We start from the raw sequence: 20,030 nt of genomic DNA, 5'->3' as shown, positions 1-20,030 counted from the left end.
TAGTAGTACTGGCAATGCCCTAGTTCTCAAAACTTTTTGAAACTCTTGCATTGAAATTAAACAGAATCTGTATATGTAATTTATTTGAGAGGGAAATGCATTTTAGAGTTCTTTTTAATTAGAGATATTAGTCACATCCATGCTCACCGTTGTCATCTCTAGCGTCTCTGCATCTACTTGTACTGAACAAAGAAGAAAGCTACAAGGTGATTGTGAGAGACAGTCAGGATCCTGTCTCACCATTAAGTCGTGATGAAGTAACATGGGAGAGAGGAAGAGAGATGGCTTTTGATATGGGAATTAAAGCGAAGCGTAGCTCGAGTGAAACAGCAGTCAAGGTTGGCTCAAGGGCAACATTTCCCAGCCAGGCAGTGAATGTGTTAGTGTATCAGCACACACATTTACGCTGCACACACGTACACCATCATATGAGGATTCACCCTCCTGACCTGCCGGCTCTGTTTCCCTCCAGTGGGAGATTGGGAATATCTTTCCTGGCGATGTGTTGCTTCTTAGCATCCGAAAGATTGTATTCCTTCCTCCTGGAGGGAGCCGTGTTGGTGTCTCCATCACTCCAGCCCCACCTGTCTCCTTCTGGATGTTTCTCTTCTCTTCCTTTCCTCCTCCCTCTTCCCTCCTTCCTCTGTCTCTCTCTCTCCCTCCATCTGCTACCCTTCCTGAGCTGACATTTGCTGTCAGGCAGCCTTATTATTTTGTTCTTCAGATTCCTGATTAGGATTCTGTCTTTTCCTCTCTTTTGCTTCATCTTCGTCCCCTCTCTTTGTCTTCTTCCTCCTGCCCTCCCCCACAAACAACTCCAGTCCAGTAATGTTTCCATTCCTGCTCGTTCTCTCACTTTTTTTGTTCTTTCTTTGCCGCATTCAATTGAGCATAATCTAATTTAGTCTATCTCCACTATCCCACCTTCCATTACACCTATCTCATCCCTCACCGTTTCACGCTGTCTCGTTCAGTGTTTTTAAAGGTCAGTTTTCTTTTTCTTTCCCTTTCTCACCATAAAGTTCTTGCTGCAGTCTCTCCCAAGGACTCTGTGTCTCTGGCTTTTAATTATACTCTGTGGGCCCTCTACCCTGTCCCTGTAGAAACATGCACACATGCGGGTTTATGCACCCGCCCACATGCACGGACGTGCGCAGAGTAAACAAAGTAAGCTCAACCATGATCGTCCAGCTGTTAATTCTGGTATGTTGCGTATTGTCCTTGCTGTCTCTTCAAACACTCATCCCAATTAGTCTTTAAAACTGTGTTGAAACTTGTTGTTGCTGATAATTTAACCATGGATTGATGATCAGGCTGCAATAGTGAGTGGATGTTTCGTCCACGCTGAGGTCAAGTAGCAGGAGTTCATCATGCAACTGGACAGCAAAGGAGACAGGAGAGGGTTGTCATGGTGATAAAAATCTCCTGAGGGTATATTTTTCCCCCTCATTCTCTCCACAAGTCTGCATTCTGTCCACTTGCTGTATTTTTCTTTTTCTCTCATCCTCCCTGTCTTTGTCTTCCCATCCCTCTTCTATCTCCGCCTGTCACACTCTGCTCTCCGATTGTTTCTTTGTGTCCACGTCTCTCTCAGGCTTTTTCCTCTCTCTCTCTTAATGTCTTCTTTGTTCCCATCTTTCTTTCTTCTTTCTCTCTCTCTCCTTTCTTCCGTCCCTGTGGTCCTCACCTCTTGTCCAGTCGTCGAGGGAGGGAGAAGCAGAGGAGGGAAAGGAATGCTAATTTTATCACCACAGCGACGGAGTCCAGAAGGAGAGACAGAAAGAGGGAGAGAGAGAGAAAATGTCACTCGTCTGAGGAAATGAGATGGCCATTGCACTTTGTATGTGTGTGTGTGTCTGCGTGCGTCTCAACAGAAAAGATCAGGGTGACAGTCTGAGTGACATTTTGTGTGTTTTTCCTCCGCTTTGCCTTGCTCCCCAACCGAGTAAATTATATATATGTATATATATAGGTGTACGTTTTTGTGCGTAGGGGGCAAATGCTAATGTATATACGTGTGTCTACGCCTTTGTTTTTTTTATTTTTCAATCCACTGAAAGAGCTGTTTTCTACCCTCTCTTTGTTTTTCAAGTCAATCATCGGTCTCTCTCACTTTTTCTTCATTCCTCTGCTCGCTCTCTTCACCCCTCACTCATGTCGGAAATGTAATCACGTTCGGGGGCCGCAGTGAGGAGAAAGAGGGGGATCACGGTGGGAGGAAAAGAGGGGGGGAGTAGAAGAGAGACTTTGAAGAGATCGTGGGGAAGAGGAAGAAAAAGGCATTTGTATGTGTACCCAATTACCACTCCAGCCAGCCCAAAGTCACCTTCGAAGAGAACGGACGCACACGCTCTCAAAATAGCTACTTCCATCCCGCCTCCTCCGTGTGTGCTGCCTGTGTGTTGGTTACAGTGGTGATGAGGTAGACTGAATAATGTGATGGCCTTCCTCTCGTCCGTGAGCTCAGGGCTTATTACGTGTGTGTCATCCGTGTGTGTAATTTTAGCCCTGTGTGTGAATGAATGCATGTGAGTGTGTGTGTGTGCGTCCTGTGTCTGATTGCACTAGCTGATTGAGTCCTAGCCCCGCAGATTTCAACCCAGGTCCTCAGCCTCTGATTAGGTGTTGTGGTGTGTGAAAGAGGAGGAAAGCTTGTGTGAGTGTGTGTGGGACCAGAGCATAGTGGTCTTCAGCTGTGTCTGCTGCGTTGTTTTTTGTGCAGTGCCTGTTTGTGTCTCTGTGTGTGTGTACTTCCATCTTCGTGTGGTAGAATTTGAGCTTTAGATGCTTTAAGTGAAGTTTTGCAAAGTGAGGCCACTTTTGGCTATTTCTCAGTTTTAAAGTATAAAGTAGCAAATAAAGGGTTGGGACTTGGGTTGAAGGTCTGAATAAGGTCTAGATTAGTGTTAGAGAGTATGGGCTCAGGTCAAGGATGTGCTGCTGACTGTTAAGGGTTGACGATCTGATGATTTTAGACCAAGAGTGATGTTCAAGGTGTCCACAAACTACTTTTTAGATGAGTTGTAGAGATTAATTAATGTCCTCCTCCCTTCTGTTTCCTCTTCTACTAAAAACCAATACAGTGATGTAGCCGACAAGATGGCTATGCTGATAAGAAGACTTACTTCACATGGCTCGGATTGTAAATAACTCAACCTGAGTTACAGCTAGCAGCATGGCCGATGAGGAGCTTGTGCCAAAAATAACTTTATTAAATGCAATATTGCCTTTTTAACGCTGCAAATTGAGAAATTCATGGGTGATTCCCAGTCGGGCTGTGGTCTCCAGGACATTTAAAAATTGAGAAATAGATTGCAATTTAGATAGTGGATCGTGATTGCAATCAAAGAGATCATGATATTATTTTTTGGCCAGTGCTTATTCCTACTGAGGGTTAACTTTAGTACTGGGGCCTGGAGATAATGCGGGTGCTTACAAGTAAAGCAATGCAAACGTCTGTGTGTGTGTGTGTGAGTGTGTGTCCTTGTTAACTGTGGCCTCGTTCCGCCTTGCTTCTTAATTAAGAGACCATAGGCCTCCCAGCACTGCCTGCTATCCCACACTCCACTGGGGCAGAAAAGGACAGGAAGACACAGAGAAAGAGAGAGAGAGTTGTAGAAAAAACAAGAGAGAGAGAGGACGGAGAAATGAAAAAGCTATGCGTCAAAAAAATATTGAACGAGAGGGAGGGAAACTGAAAGACGGATGGCTGAAGGAGTGAGAAGCCAGAGCTGATGAGGGAGAAAGTAATAGAAAGTGTGGAAATGTGGATTTAGAGAGAGGGATAGTGTGGACTGATAGGACGTAAGGCGCATACACGTTCTCCATTTCCCCTGCTGAATTGATGCCACTCATTTCCACAGCCATCTATGCATCAGATGTGTGTGTATGTGGGTACGTGTGTGGTTTTCAAGCGGTAATCTGTTCCATCTTATTCTTTACTTTCCATCTGTATGGGATCTTTCGCTCCGTCGCTCCCCATCTCTCGCTATCACATCTAACTCACTCTTCCCGAATGAGTGTGTGTGTGCATGTGTGTGTGTGCGGTTGTGTATGTGCATATCTGTGGTTAGATACATGCCTGTATATATCCGTGTATGCCTGTCTGGCTATCTCTGCCATTCTCTCTCTTTCCCTCTCTTGTCAGTGTGTGGTGAGTGGCGAGATAGTGGGTTAAATTTTAATGGTGCTGCCATCTCTCACTAGCTTCTGAAAGAGGGCCAATGCAGACTGACACACTCAGTGAGCCGTGAGAAGAGACAAGACAGAGAGAAGAGTAATAGCTCGCTAGACATACACACACGTGCTAGGTCACAGGTCTGCGGTACAAACAACAGGTAGAATGAAGAAATACCACACAGTCTTGTGTTACATTACAGGGTTTAAACGAAGTCTTGAAAGTTTGGAAAATGCTTCATCTGAACAGTTTTTTTTTCAAGGTTAGGATTATGCTTGAATTCAAACATAATCTGATGTTTCACCTGCATAATTCTTTTGCACAATATGGATTTTTTTCCAGCCAATACCGATAATTACTTGCATCTCATATCTTACTTCCAATAAGATCAGCAATAATTTCATATTTTTTGTATTTTTAAAGGAAGTTCCTGACCTGTAGTTTAAAAAACATCCACAGTGGTGCTGACATGTACATTGCCTGGCTCTACACAGGTGCCGCAGTTTCAACTTCTTCTTTGTCTTCTCCTCCTCTCACCCTCCCCCTCCACTGAAATGAAACAATGTGTCATATGCTGTTTCCTGGCATCGAAATTATAAATTACTCATGATCAAAAGATACATTGATTGCTGTGGGTATAAAGTTTATTTTTTGCAATTGAAAAAATGTGACAAAACATCATCAGGCGCATCAGCATCAGGACCCCCCTGGCCTTCAAATCTTGCTCTCAAGATGTAAGAAAACCTGATTGTTTACCGAACAAAAGTCCCATACTAATGATTTCAAGTTTCTTTTTAAATTAAAATGGAAATTGTGATGACCAATGACCAGTCCCACTAATCATGAATCATATTGTAATCATAATATCTGTCAAAATAATCGCAATATGATTTTATTTTACCGTATCATGCAGGCCAAGGAAAAACAAATTGCATTCAGACCAGCCCCCAGGTTAAACCTTAAGGCAGCACTGCAGTGGAATAGATTATCTTTACATCACATTCATTTTGCAGATGCTTTCATCCAAAGTGCACAGGCTGAATAAGCAGTGAATCCTAAAACATTGATTCTTTCCCTGAATATGCCATTCTTACATCAATCATTTTTAGTTACAGAAGACCCAGAAAATCTCTCCACACACAGTCCCTCTAGGAATGCATTGAGCAAGCACAGAGGCTGCTCTCCGCTTGGCATTATGTGTGTATGAATCTGTGAACTCAATCACACAGGCGTGCACACACATACACACTCTGTCACTCACACAAACACGTGCCAGTCCCGTAGCCATATTGTGTGTTGTTCCTTGATTGTTTTCATTCGCCCAGCCTCACATAGCTGCCTGATTGGCAACACGTCCCCTGATGGCTCGCTAAGCACATGGTGGGATTAAGTGTGTGCTTCTGTGAATTTTTGTTTTTGTTTGTGTCTTTGTGTGCATGCATGTGTGTCTTTTTGTCTAGCCCCAGCTACAGCCAATTCCAGCGAGAGGCCAGCAGACAGATGTTCTAGGAGAGGATTTGCACGTCTGTCTAAACATCTATTTCTCTTGTTTAGTTTATTTGGTGAGGTTGGGGGATTTTTTTTTTCTCTCTCTCTCTCTCTCTTTTGGGGAGGGGGTAAAACTGATTTCACAAACTAGAAAACCCTGCAGCACCCTGATGGATCTTTGATGAGAGAGACTTTTCCCCAGGTTCCCACGCAAAGGTGGAGGTTGCCAGATCGCGGTTGTCATACCCCTGCAGCTACTTAGTTTGACTATGATCCGGTGTTATTGATGTATTTCAAACACCTGCAGTAGTTTTCCCAAAGCATTCGCAACAAAGAAAAAGGTTCACATACACAAATGCAAAGAAGTGTTCACCGTGTTCTCAGCAGTATGGATTGAAGGATCAGTGTAGGTTTTCCAATGATTTTAAAGCTGTAAATAAAATACACTTAATTCTAGTTCAAAGGTGGAGCTTCGGGTTTGTATGTATGTGGAAACGACTGTGTCTGGTGTATTAATTATCAAAATTGAGGCAACGTCCGTCTTGATCTTGGCTCTCATTCCCCTTTTCTTTTTCCTCATTCACACTGTCTCCTCATCCTCATCTCCCATAATTTTTGCTCCACACTCTCTTCCCCACCATACTGCCTCCCCTCGCAGTTGCTCCATTTTGTTACTCATCCTCTTTATCGCTCCTCCAGCATTGCTCCGAACGCATCTCTTTTTTCCCTCTCTAGTTTCCTTGGCTTGGTCATATTAACATGTTGGTGGAAAAAAACCATAGTGACAAGCACAGAAAACAGCTCAATCTTTTTGCCTCCAGTCAGACACACTTCTTCAAGTGCATGTGTGTGTCCTGCGAGCAATGGCTGACATTAGAAAAGGCAAAACTCCCTCCTCCTCTCCAGCCCCTTGGTTGACTCTGGGCCTTGCTCAGGGGGTAATTAGACCCAGCAAAACTGGCCCTAGTCCTCCTCTTTGCCACATATGTTTTGAATGCATATGTGTGTGTACATGCTCCTGTGTGTTTGTGCGTGTGTGCCAATCTTTCCACCATGCGGTCAAGTCACAATTGCTAATCAGGCCTGCGAGCCTTGCCTGAAGAGACCGGGAGAAGGAGAAAGGAGGGGGGGAGAGAACTGGGAAAGGAGGGAGAAAATGAGTGAGTGCTTTCCTTTGTCCTCATCACTGAAGCAGAGATAAAGACGAGTGAAGGGATGGATGGTTGGAGACGAGAGGACAGAAACTGAGGGATTAACAGAGGATGAGTGTGTGCTCCAGCCCTGCGACGAGCTTTTAACTGTCCTCCATGGCATGACACCGTGTAGACCTCCATTTTTCTCTGTCCTCCTTTCATCTATTTTGCTTTGCATAAGTCAGAACTGCTTGTATTCATAAAGTGCCTCTCTATCACTTACTCATGCTCCCTTTTTTTTGCACTCTCCCTCATGCTTGCTCCTTCTTGCTCCCACTTGCTCTCTGTCTGCTATCTTTCCATAAGGTAATAATGAATATTTGAGGGCTGACAGGAGCGCAGAACCTAATCCTTTTTGCCCAGGGCAAAATGTGCCTCATGGGGTGCATGAGTGTTACAGTTCATCTAACTTTTTAATTGAGATAGAAACCCAATTTATAAGTTTTCATTTCTACCTCTGAGCTCATGTAAATGAGACTTTCTGCATGGTTGTGCGTGTGTCACTGAAACGGACGGGATGGACTGTACACTTGACAGGCAGGGAAATGTCAGTACATTTGGCAGGCAGCTGGCTCTGTACATAACGAGACTAACATTCAAGTGTACGACCTGAGTTAGAGCACCTTGACAGGATGAAGTGTCCATGAGCAAGAGCTTGTGAACGCCCACTGTTGACTGAAGGTTAGGAAGTGTGGTGCATTCTGTCTTTCTCAAATGGGAATGACTAAGAATCAAGTTGTTAGCATTTCCCAATTGCCACCCTTATAGACTATATATTCAAATATGAGACCGTCAGACGTTCTGTGTCATAGCTGTCTGTAAGAACACTAATCTTCTCAGTCAGTCCCATACATACACACACGCACGCATTTGTAATGCATGTAAGTGTCTGCAAATGTCACCACAAGCCTTCCACAGCACTAGGAATTGGGATCAGGCTTGATTGATACCCAGCATAACACCCTGCTTACTGATGTAATTCACTCTCCTCCCCGTAGAGGGAGTGCTGTGCTGTGAAGGCCAGTGCAGCGTCAAGGACATTCACACTGTGAATAACAAACACCAAAGCACCACGCAGACTACCAGAGTACCACAGAAAAACTACTTACATACTCAGTGAGTCACTCAGTTAGTAAGTCAGGCACAGGCACGGACACACACACAAACACACACACACACAGCTGGTTGGGGAGTTTCAACACTGAACCGTTTTTCTGTTGTCGTCCATGTACCCCACTCAAGGAGGCACAGGTGTTGTGGCTGCCTCAAGGTCACATCCTCATTGTCTCTGTCCTTTACACTAACTTCGCTCTCTCTCTCTCTCTCTCTCTCTCTCTCTCTCTCTCTCTCTCTCCCCCCCATTATTTGCTCTCTCGTCTCTCAGTTTTCACACCTTTATTTGCTCTCGCTCCTTTTGATTTGATTTCCCTCTCTCCTTTACACTCTGTAGCTCTCCCCGACTCCCTCTATCTCTCCTCGTTGTAATTAGCCTGTGTAATTGCTGTAGTAAATCTTTTCTGCTGTCCCAAGGAGACTGGCTGATATAGGACTGATTTAATAAGCACACCATAGCAGCTCACCTCTCCCTGTAAGTGTGTGTGTGTGTGTGTGTGTGTGTGTGTGTGTGTGTGTGTGTGTGTGTGTGTGTGTGTGTGTGTGTGTGTGTGTGTGTGTGTGTGTGTGTGTGTGTGCGTGCGCGTGTGCGTGTGGTGGTGGGGGGGTCTGTCCGTGTCCTCTGTTATTTGCTATGGGGATTTATGGGCTGTTTGTGTGGTTTCAGCAAGTACGAATTTGAGTTCAAGGTAGTGCTGTCTGTGTGTCGACTGTAGTGCACCTTATCAGCAATGCAGGCAGCATACTTCGTGTGTGTGTGTGTGCGTGTATGTATGTGTGTCTCATCAGTGATGCCGTTACATGCCGTGTGTGCGTCATCACTGAAGACCTTCATGGCCAGAAGAGCAGAGAGAGGTCAGAATGGCCCTGAGAGAACAACACTGGCACGCACAGACCCACTGTGTCCAAGCACCAAACACACTCTCTCCACCTCTGTCTCCCCCCGTCTGTACCCCCTACACTATCACATACACACACAATCAGTATGTTCTTTTTTGATTCTGTCTTTCACACACACACTCCTACACACACTTGGATGCTGAGTGACATGGACTGTGAAGGTAATAAACAGTGTATCCAGTTGTAGTGGTTTGCGTGCCTTCTGCCGTCTAGCAGCAGTACATCAAATTCACCAGTGGAGGGCACTGTGACTCCACACATAAAATGTAACCTCACTGAAGGACCCCACTTTCTGTGCCTCCTATAGTCAATACATTTAGATGGAAACTATAAATCTATATACACTACAATACTTTTTAATGGAGTGGACTTTTTTTAAAAGATGTTTTTTAATTCAAGGCAAAGGTAGAACATTTACTTTTTAAGGAGTTACCATTGAAGGTCTGTGGTAGATTATTGTAAGGAAAGAGTTCTTCCCATTTAGAATATTATGAAGCTGTCAGTCATCCAAATGTATAATAATAATAATCAAAATTCAGAACACTTTGACATGAACTGACACGCCATTTAATGCTAATTAATTTAAAAGGTCAAAATACTCAAACATACATATGATTGTCACTAAACTTTAGCAGCAGGGCATCTTGTATTATTCATTTAAAGTCTGAAGACTAAGAGCTGTTAGATGTTAATTTTGAATTTAATCAAATAAAATGTATGCACAGGTTATTGTGCTTGCAATTGTTAATTATTTAGGACCAACAAAAAGACAAATTATGTTTTATGGATTCAAACAAACTCATTCCTGTGGGCTGAGATTAAAAATAATCAACTTTAAAACTTTCAGAAGTGGGGTGTCCTTCAAGCTTTGTTGAAAGTGTGTTAGTTAGAGCCAGCAGGCCCAATCTAATGATGGTAAACAAACAAACTTCTTAATTTATGTAGATTTTTTTTAACTATAAATATTGGCTATTTTTTATGTTTCAAAAGCAAAAACAGTGGGATAATATCCAACTTTAGTTCAGAGCAGAAAATCCAAGCTGCAGTTACACCGTTCATGCACCAGGGGAGCGCAAGGGAGCACGGTCTTAGCCCCTCCCACAAGCCCTCCCCCTGCACCCTGGCCCTCCCACATCCTGCCCCCCGTCCCCCCTCCTCACTGCCCCACCCTGCCATCTGGTCCTTTTCACACAATCGCACACAGGCGCACACAAATGCACATACACACACAGTCAGGAATTTTTTCTCCTCATTTCCTTTCACGGTGAAAAACAGGATGAAGGGGCTCTTTCAGACTGGAGGTTACCGTGGAAACCCCCTTATTCTTCTTCTGTCAAACTTGCTTTCATTGTAACACACACGCACACACACTCTTACATAGAGTGACAGAATGTTGGACATTTAAAGTTTAAAGGGACCAAGGCTACAGCTGTCCTTCTGTCTGCCATAGTTTTGCCCTTCTGTTTACTTTAAACAAAGAACTTCATGCCTCCCTCTCTTCTTTTTCTTCTTTTTCTCATTCCTCTTTTAGTATTAATACTTTAACATTCTTAAAGTAAACTTTTCTAAAACCATAAACATGTTATTTTCTTATTAAATGTCCCTGTAATGTTTTTAATCTCTGTTGACATGAACATTTGGCAAAAGAGTTGTTTGTGTCTCTGTGTGGTTCTTTTTCTTGAGCAACCTCAGCAACTTTTTCCAAAGAACTGCTCAGCCCACAGATATTGATGTTGAAACTATAAACCCTCTCCTCTGTCTTAGTTTAGACAGTCTCCAGCCCTGGAATGCTGAATGGAAAAAAACTTAGTTTGAAGTTATATAAAGTTAATGTCATGCTTTTCTCCTATGCCTCCACCAGAGGGCCCATGCAAAACACTTTTGGGCCACAGATATACAATGGGGCACGTCATCTGAAAGCTTTTAGCGGGTTAAAAATAAACTGCAGGGCTCCACAAACAGGGAGTGGTGACAAGAGGATGAATAGACCACATGAAAGGAGAAGAGATAGAAAAAAGATGAAGCTGTGCTTTCTGAGGGAGGACTTAAACTATTCTATGAGTTGGGAAAATAGTTAAAAGTGGTCAGGGATGAAAGTGCACTATCCATTTTCTCTCTCTTTGTGTTCTTTTTTCTCTCTTTCCATCTGTCTTTTCCATTTTTTTTTTCTTTCTCCAAGCCTGGCTACCCATCACCTTCTCCACCACACATTTTGTCCTTTTAAGGAGTGAGGGAACGAGAGAGGAAGGGAATAGGAGGGAGGGATTGGGGGGGGATGAAGGACACACTCAGGTCTGCTGACTGATAAACAGACTCCTCTTTGTGTAGACACACACATACACCCACACTTAGTTACATATTGACAGAGACTCTCTGCATGACTTGGCTCTTCATGATTCTGTGTGAGCACCCCTCCTTTCGCCTCCTCTCCCTCTCCATCACTCTGTTTTTTTTCTCTTCCCACTTAATTAAAAACAGAAGTCAGAAATGGAAAAATTTAGTTTGTCTTTCATTACACATACACATGCGTGTCTGCGTGCACAGTATCGCGTACACACACACACAGAAAGACTTGACCCCCCCTTTTTTCCTCATCATCTCTCAGTGCCAAGCAGCTGTTGGTTAGACAAGGGGGGGAGGTGTTCCAGGAAAAGAGAAGAGTGTGCGTGTGGGTGTGTGTGTGGTAGTAGGGGTGGTAGTGATTTGTTTCCACAAAAGGGCCCTTCTTTGTGTTCCGGTGTAACAAAAAGACAGCTGCGATGATAAAACATGTGGATTTTGAGATGTCAGCACTCCACAAGTGTGTAAGTATGTGTATGTGGTGTGTGTGTGTGTGTGTGTGTGTGTGTGTGTGTGTGTGTGTGTGTGTGTGTGTGTGTGTGTGTGTGTGTGTGTGTGTGTGTGCGCGTGTGTGTGTGCGCGTGTGTGTGTGTGTGTGTCCAGTCACACATGCATTCTGCCTCAGTCATCTCCTCCCCCACAATGACTAAGTGTAACATGGCGCAGCACTCCATAGCCACCACTAGAGGTGCCATCGGCTCATAAATGAAAGGAGCCGGCTCTGCATGTGGAAACCACAGAGCAGCCATTTTACAATCTGCACACCAGCCCCCATTTTATGAATCAGCCATGATGTCTACATAGCAATGCCTGATTTCATTGGCTAGAGCGCAGCTGGCCCTGTAGTCATTATAGCCTGGACGCACAGACACACACACAAACGCATGCTCCCTCATCGGCTCACACACAGGCACTCACTGACCTAGTGACATGATGCTGTCACTAGGTCACTAGTCTTGTCCCAGACCAACTGGATTATCTCTCTTTACTATCCAGATTAGATCTGCACAGTAACCTTTTTACTTTGCGCAAGACTGCATGCGCATACGTGTGTACAGGGGGTAATGGGTTTAAGCCTTTGCTGATATTATAATTACTCGTAGATCTCTTTATTTCTCTCACTACTCTATTCTAGAGGTATTATTTCTCTCTTTTGTCTTGAAGAAGTGGATTATTTTAGTTTGCTCTCAGGCCCCCTGTTTGTGTCTCTGTCCTGAGATGTTTATTTGTAGATGCTTGCCACTTCCTTTGAGTTTCTTCCGAACCTTTCAGCTGTGTTGATGTGTTTGTGTGAAGATATTTATGTTGTTTCCTCTCGGATGTCCTGATGGATTTTCCTACCCTGTGTGTGTGTAATGGTTTACTTCCTGCTGTGGTTTCCTGCTCTCAGCAGGGACTTTGGCTGGTGTGTTGGACACACAATAGTGTTACTGATTCATGGAGCTGATGCAAACAGCTGATATACTGATATAATGCAAACTATATGGAAATAGATCATATTGCCTGAAAGTTTCTGCCAAACTTTAGAGACAGGTAGAGGTTGATTCTGAGAGAGGAGTTTCATAGAGCTGAAGCTGATGCTGAGTGAAACAATGGGACTTATTGTGGATACAGTCTGCTGACTGTTTTGTGTCTAAATGGAGAGATGAGGAGCTCATTAAGAGGCCTGGACTTACCATACTGTCAGACTGATTGGCCTCTCTCATAGAGACAAAGCACTGTTTGACTGGACATATGGAAGGATGGACAGATGGATGAATGAGTTGTTGTGCTGTAGTGGCTATCCCTGTGTCTGTGTGGAGAAGCCTCACAGTGTTGCTGTTTGAATGAGAGAGAAGTGCAGCAGATTGTGGGCATATTGTGTAAAATATGGATGAACGACTGAGGAAGTGAAGAAGTAAGGTCAGAAATGCAGTATAGAGAGCTTAAGAGGCTAATTAGATAAACTTGATTTACCATGAATAATAATATAGTAACACTGGTGATCAAGTAGCTGTAAGTAAGTAGGTCTGTTTCCACAACCTTTAGTCATTTTTTACAGTGGTTACAGTAGTTTCAGTCCAGTATTGCCATTTGTAATGAAACACTAAATTTAGGTTCTGATATCACTACATGAGGTCATCACCGGTCAGTGGAAACAGATGGGCGGTGTTGTTTGTCTGTGTGTTTCAGACAGAATATGACAAAGAGACAGATACTCTTACAGTACATGCTGTAGCACGACCCTCTGGCTGTTTTCCAGAGAATGATTCTAATTCCTCGTAACCGTCTGGACATAAGACACAGACAAGGACATTTGGAGAATGAGACATAAGCTAAAGAGAGACTGAAACAAACAGTAGGCAGTAGAGATGCTCGTCATACCCACTGTTAAAAATGCATTTAATTTATTATAGAAATAAATCAAACTCACCTTTGAGAAGCTATAACCAAAACATGTTTGGAATATATACAGAATTACCAGTTTTTTCAGTGATTTAAAAACATTGTTGATCAACTGATAATTTTAATCATGACATACAGTATATTTGCAGCACTTTCAGATTAGTTCAGATCAGAAAAGTTAAATAGAGTATGAGTGGTTAGATAATACTGACAGGAAGTGAGCAGCTGTGACATCCAGCACTCTGACGTACGCTGATCTTTGACCTGATGTGCCTGTTCACAGTGGGGCTGTTATGTGGTCAAACACATGTGCTTGTTCATCTTTCACTCCTAATTCTCATCCAGTGCACATTCACCCCCCACACACTGACACATCCTTACAGTCACAATCCTGACCTTGCCAGAACACGTTAATGTGAAATGTTTCTGTCAAGTGTGTGTGTGTAATGCAGTGTACTGTACATGCATGTGTGTAAGCTGATTGCAACTTTAAATGCCTTACAGCTAATAAATGTCTGAACATATTTGCCAGGCCCACACACACCAGGGACATCTTTCCCCCAGTGTTACAGCCATTTCATAGCAGTGCCATTTTACCCAGGGCCACTGATACAATAATCCCAACACCTCCATGACACCATACAGTTGGGAGAAAGTGAATAAAGTGAAGGCCGTGCCAAGTCTGTCAGTTTTTATAGCCGTCACATAGGCCTTCTATTCATCCCTCATATCTACTTCTGTCTCTACTACAGAACTCACTGATTACTGTCCTTCTGTCCAAATTTATTTCTGTTCATATCCAGATGTACTTATCAAAAACATATGATTTCTAACAAAGTCTCCTCTTTCTTCTGTCAATCTGAATATTTCCACTACCCTCCCCTTTTCTCCATCCACCTCTCCAGCCAAAAAGGAGCAGGATGGGGTAGACGAAAAGAAGCAGGTGCAGAAGAAGAAGGTGAAGGAGCTGAAGATTCTTGATGGCAAGAGTTCACAGAACCTTTGTAAGTCCACACATGCCTGAAAGCGTGCTAAGCCCATACTAAAAGCATATAGTGAACACTTTAATTGAAAAGCCAACAATACAGTGTGTTCATCTGAATCCTCATGATTTGTGCTGTTACTTGTCTTTGCACATACAGCCATTTTCCTGGGATCATTCCGTCTCCCTTATGAAGAGATCAAGAACGCCGTCTTGGAGGTTAATGAGAAGATCCTCACGGAGTCCATGGTTCAGGTACAGAGCTCAGATCTGCCCAGTGATGGTATATAAGTTTGCTGCATGTGCAACCATTCATGCATTAATATAACATAATGAACAGCAGAACGTTTCCTAGTTTGCTCTTGTGACACTCTTGTGACTTTCTGTCTTTGTCTTTGATCCCTCTTGCCCAAAGGGTAGTTTGGGACACATGTGAGTGGCATTAACACAAGTGTCTCCAGATCCTGTTAGTCATGTATATTTTCCATATTTTCCTCTTATTACCACTTAGAATCTGATCAAACAACTGCCGGCACAAGAGCAGCTGAACGTCCTGGGAGAAATGAAGGATGAATATGATGACCTGGCTGAGTCCGAGCAGTTTGGAGTTGTGGTGAGAAAACATAAATACACAAACAAAAAAACACACAAAGCAGACCTTTTTGTTTTTGTAATATCTGTTAATTTCAGTTTCCTGCTGACTTGGACATGACTAACCACAAATATAGCAGGGAAATCAGTGTGGTAGCAAATGAGGCATAGAAAATGTTTAAATACAGAGATAAAGTCATACCGTTGTCAATATATTAGTCACAGAGAATCCTCATGCTGTTGAACACAGACTGCTTTGTTCGACCGTGGAAGATGTGCGTAATAGATGAAATCCCCTTCACTCATTCACAACTATACACACACACGCACAACCAATGTGGCGACAAGCATTTTCAGAATAGGTCTCAAATCCCCCCGATCTCTTTTCTCTCTCCAGATGTCCAGCGTGAAGAAGCTGATGCCTAGGCTTCAGGCCATTCAGTTCAAGCTGCAGTTTGAGGAGCAGCTGAATAACATCAAGCCAGATGTGGTGTCTGTGACGGCAGCCTGCGAGGAGCTCATGAAAAGCCAGGCCTTTACCAAGCTACTAGAAATCACCCTCCTTGTTGGGAACTATATGAATGCTGGCTCCCGCAATGGAAAGGCATTTGGCTTTTCCATATCATACCTGTGCAAGGTAAAATGAGGCGTAGACTTATTATTTGCACATATAATAAAAACTGAATGAATGAATTTACTGGAAAGGCCTTTAGCCTTACCTATTGTGTAGTTCTTGGAGGTAAAGTGTGGACTTATGTATTGTACAATAAATAACTTGAAAACTAGCTTTCATCTTAACAGTGCCCTGCCTGCAGTGTAATCACAGTGACAGAAAACACTAAATCGATTCACTGCCCATGTGTTTGGCCTCACTTATTTATAACACTGAATTATATCTGAATCTCACAATCAAACGGAAACAGAAAACAAATGTTAGTGTTAGTATGTAAGTGACGAGTGGGGGTCTACATAAAAACATGTATATAGTCAATAACATGCAGAGGTTTTCCTCTATGCCTTTTCAGTATTAACCTTAGATGTGAAGTATATGTAACACAGATATCAACATGTACAGAGTGCTCCATAATTCCTCTATCAATATAGTGATCAGTTAGTGTTACAACAGTGATGTCTGTATTCATTCATTTATTTTAAGAGGATTTTATGTCTCATAGGCGACATGGACGCACAGACAAAGTGCATAACTGCTGAAATTACGTGCACATCCTTTTACACACATCTGTAAATAGAAAAGTGCAAAACACTGACAGTAAATGATTGACTGCCATTTCAGTGTTCCCTTTTTAAATCAATCCTTTTTCCAATCAGCTGCGTGACACCAAATCAGCTGACCTGAAGCAGACGCTGCTCCATTTCCTGGCTGATGTGTGCCAGGAGCAGTATCCTGATGTCATGAGCTTCACAGACGAGCTTATCCATGTGGAAAAAGCCAGCAGAGGTACATGGGACATCTCACTGATCTCTATACATCTCAGTCCCAACATAGTATCATCCATTGCAACACCAGTTACACATTACATTAATCATATTGATAAACTGTGCTTTCCTCGTTGTAGTCATATGAAAAACAACAGTCCATCTTGAGCTATGTATGTACTGTAGGTGCTCTGCATCATTAATGTTTCTCCTATGTCTCCTGCAGTTTCTGCAGAGACACTTCAGAAGAACCTTGAGCTGATGGGCCGTCAGATCAAGACCCTGGAAAAAGATCTGGAGACCTTCCCTCCTCCTCAAAACGACAAAGATCTATTTGCGGAGAAGATGTCCATATCCTCTTTTTTCAGTCACATATTCAGTATAATTATTCAGCAACTCAAACAGTCTGCTAATGTAAAAATTTAAACCATAGATCCCACCATCATAAATTATATTTTCTATGTCTTGGTAAATTACGGAGATATTGTTTCTACGTTCCTTAACATCATGTCTCCACAGTTTTGTGGGTACAGCCCGCGAGCAGCATGAGAAGCTGGATCTGCTGCATAAGAATATGGAGAAGCAATACAATGACATGGGAGAGTTCTTTGTCTTTGACCCGAAAAAAATCTCCGCAGAAGAATTCTTTGGTGACCTCAACACCTTTAAAAACATGTTCCTGGTATGTATTTATGCCTGTGAATCAAGTTTGATCATTTTCAAAAGGGTGCAGGTGTGGTTTTTCGGTCTTTACTAGCCACCCTCAAACCAAATTTGTACACCTACAGTACAAAGTCGTACACACAAGTGGAGTCAAAAAAATAAGTAGATGAAAGAGGGAAAGATAAAAGACAAATGTCAAACCAGTAGGAGAAGAAAGGCTGTGCACCTGTCTGTATTGACATTATAACGAATGAGAGTGACTCCATTATATTGTCAGTTTATACATCAACTGTAAATGTGCCGTTTGGGAGGGCTCCCGCAGGAGGTAACTTGTTTTACCAGTTATTGTGGACAACCGCCATCCACTGGTTTTGAAGTAATGTTTACACACACAGACATCCATCAGCTCCATCATACACCTGTCATTTTCTTTAAAGAATCACTTTCTTTTTTCTGTTTCATCCTCTACCAGCAAGCAGTGAAGGAGAATCAGAAGAGGAAGGAGGCTGAAGAGAAGATCAAGAGGGCCAAACTGGCCAGGGAGAAGGCAGAGAAGGAGAAGGAGGAGAAACTCAAGAGGAACCAGCTCCTTGACATCAACGCAGGTCACAATTGCTGGATCATGTTTGTTTACCTGTGTCTGACTGAAAGAGAGAGAAAACACTCCACATCTCTCCAATTGTATTTCCCTCAGATTCCAGTTGGGGGCAGTCAGAGTCCATGCTTCTGTGGAATAATAGTGTGTGTGTGTGTGTCTTCGTGTGTGTGTGTGTCTGTGAGAGAGAGAGAGAGAAAGAGCAACCCATCAGTATTTATAGACCGGAGTTAATCTAATGTTGATGACCTGCGTTTTGAATTAAGCAAGTAACAATAAGCTCCGCAGTGAGTGAGGACAAGGAGGGATGTATACGAGTAAGGAACCGCTTGACCTCTTTTCACTCCTCTGGTGAGTGGAGGGGATTTGCTTCCATAGAAAGAGCGTCTAAATCTCTTTATCACCAAAAACATGTTTCCACTCTACTATGAGATGCTGTTATACTTTGAGAACTGCTCACAGCATATTGTCCTGTGTAACACAAACACACACTCTCACTTTCATCCTCGTATACACAGTTAACTCTCAAATCCTGCCTTGCAGACACTCATTTATGCACAGGCACTTTTTCCCCCTTCTCTCAGACTGTGACCTAGTTTCAGTACATTCCTCCACTCTCTGGCTCCACTCGGGTTCTCTTGGGACTCCACAGTTCCACAGTCAAAATGTTCTGCAGCCTCATTGCACTCTGTTACAAAACTACTGTGTCTTTTTCTTGAGAATGTTTCTGTTTTGCATTTGCCTGTGTGTTGGAGTAGTTTTGGCCAAAGTGTTTCTGCTCTGTGTGTGTGTACAAATGTGTTTCAGTGTGTCCGTTTTGTGAACCTCTTTTATAAGAAGTCTTTCTGGCCTTTCTCCTAGTGCTCCATGTTCCAGCTGGCTTCTCCTCTCTTTCTTACTTTTGTTCCATCACTCACTCTTCTTTTTTCCCCTTTCCCTCCCCCTGTGTCTGCCGTTCATTTAAAGGGGCACTCAAAGACACAGCAAAGCTCTGAGGGTCTACTTGGAATATTTCATCTGTGTGTTAAAAGCATGGAGCAGACATTTTGTGGTAGAAAGTAAGGTAGTCAAATTTCATGCTCAGCCTCTAGAGGCTAGCGTGACTGGAACATAATAGTGCTTCAAGGATAAGTGTGTGTATGTGCGTTAATGGGCTAGAGATCATTTACATACAGGTGGCATATTTGACTGCCCCTGTAGCCCGGAGTCATCCAACACCACCCTATTTAAATACTACCACACACAAATCTGGTTTACACACACCTGGTCGTTGTTCTCTATTTGTTTATAACCCTTTTACGAAAAGGTCGTTTCCAGCAGCTGCACCTTTGCTTTCATCCACCTTGTTCCCTTTTTTTCCCACTATCATAGGGTATGTGTGCTATCTTTGAATGTTCCTCTTTCTCACGACTCTCTGAATGTTCCTCTTTCTCACTTTCTGTCCCTCTGTTCACACAATATCCCAGTTGTTGGTTAAACCCTGGAAGGTCAGCGTGTGTTTGCAGTTTGTGGCCTTGTCATTCCTATGTGAGTCAGACAGACAGGCGTTCACTCAGTGGAGCCTCACAGTGTGCTGAGCATGTGATGTAGAGTAGCTGATTCTTCTGAAAGTTATTAGATGATTACTTATTTCATCTTTGAATTATCTAATCGCTTTTATTTGGCTTTATGCTCTCGTAAAACATGTATGTTCAGGATTCAGGGCTCCAGACTGGATTAGTACTTGGATGCCATACCCAAAAGTCCATTTTTATTGCCTTAATTTTATCTGATAAACACTGTCTCCTACAGTAATGAAAAATCCATCCCTGGCTGTCATGCACTCATCTTTGGACAAATGCCAGACCACTTGGAAACCCACCTTTTCCCTTTTTCTGCAGCTAGGTGTCAGTACTGTCTGTAAAAGACTGTGAGAGGCTGTGTGCTCTTTATGGGTGTGTGAATGTGTAGTTTACACACCCACACGGATGCTGGTATGGGAAAGGCCACTAGGAGTGCTCACGCTCCACACAGGGAGCAAGTGAAGGAGTAGTGTGGGGGAGGGGGAGTGATAGGAGGAGAGTAGGGCAGCAGATGCTCTCTTTGGGATTAGACTGTGTTGTTGTCTCTTAGAAAAGGGGAGGAGAGGAGAAAAGGACAGGGTGAGACGGGAGATGAGATAAGCTT

General features: G+C 43.1%; 1 protein-coding gene across 1 annotated transcript in view; it reads left to right on the top strand.

The window, feature by feature from the left end:
• The window catches only part of LOC141013013 (protein diaphanous homolog 1), a 37,269-nt gene that overhangs the window by 3,757 nt on the left and 13,482 nt on the right, over positions 1-20,030 (top strand). The window contains exons 2-9 of the mRNA XM_073486552.1: positions 14,435-14,600; positions 14,739-14,833; positions 15,090-15,191; positions 15,567-15,806; positions 16,499-16,628; positions 16,833-16,958; positions 17,125-17,288; positions 17,742-17,874. Coding sequence (XP_073342653.1) covers positions 14,435-14,600; positions 14,739-14,833; positions 15,090-15,191; positions 15,567-15,806; positions 16,499-16,628; positions 16,833-16,958; positions 17,125-17,288; positions 17,742-17,874 — 1,156 coding nt within the window. The remainder of the gene's footprint in view (positions 1-14,434; positions 14,601-14,738; positions 14,834-15,089; positions 15,192-15,566; positions 15,807-16,498; positions 16,629-16,832; positions 16,959-17,124; positions 17,289-17,741; positions 17,875-20,030) is intronic.

This window comes from Pagrus major, chromosome 18 (genome assembly GCF_040436345.1).
Source record: "Pagrus major chromosome 18, Pma_NU_1.0".
NCBI lineage: Eukaryota > Metazoa > Chordata > Actinopteri > Spariformes > Sparidae > Pagrus > Pagrus major.
The sequence above is the reverse complement of the archived record's forward strand: the minus strand, read 5'-3'. Positions and strand labels throughout refer to the sequence as shown.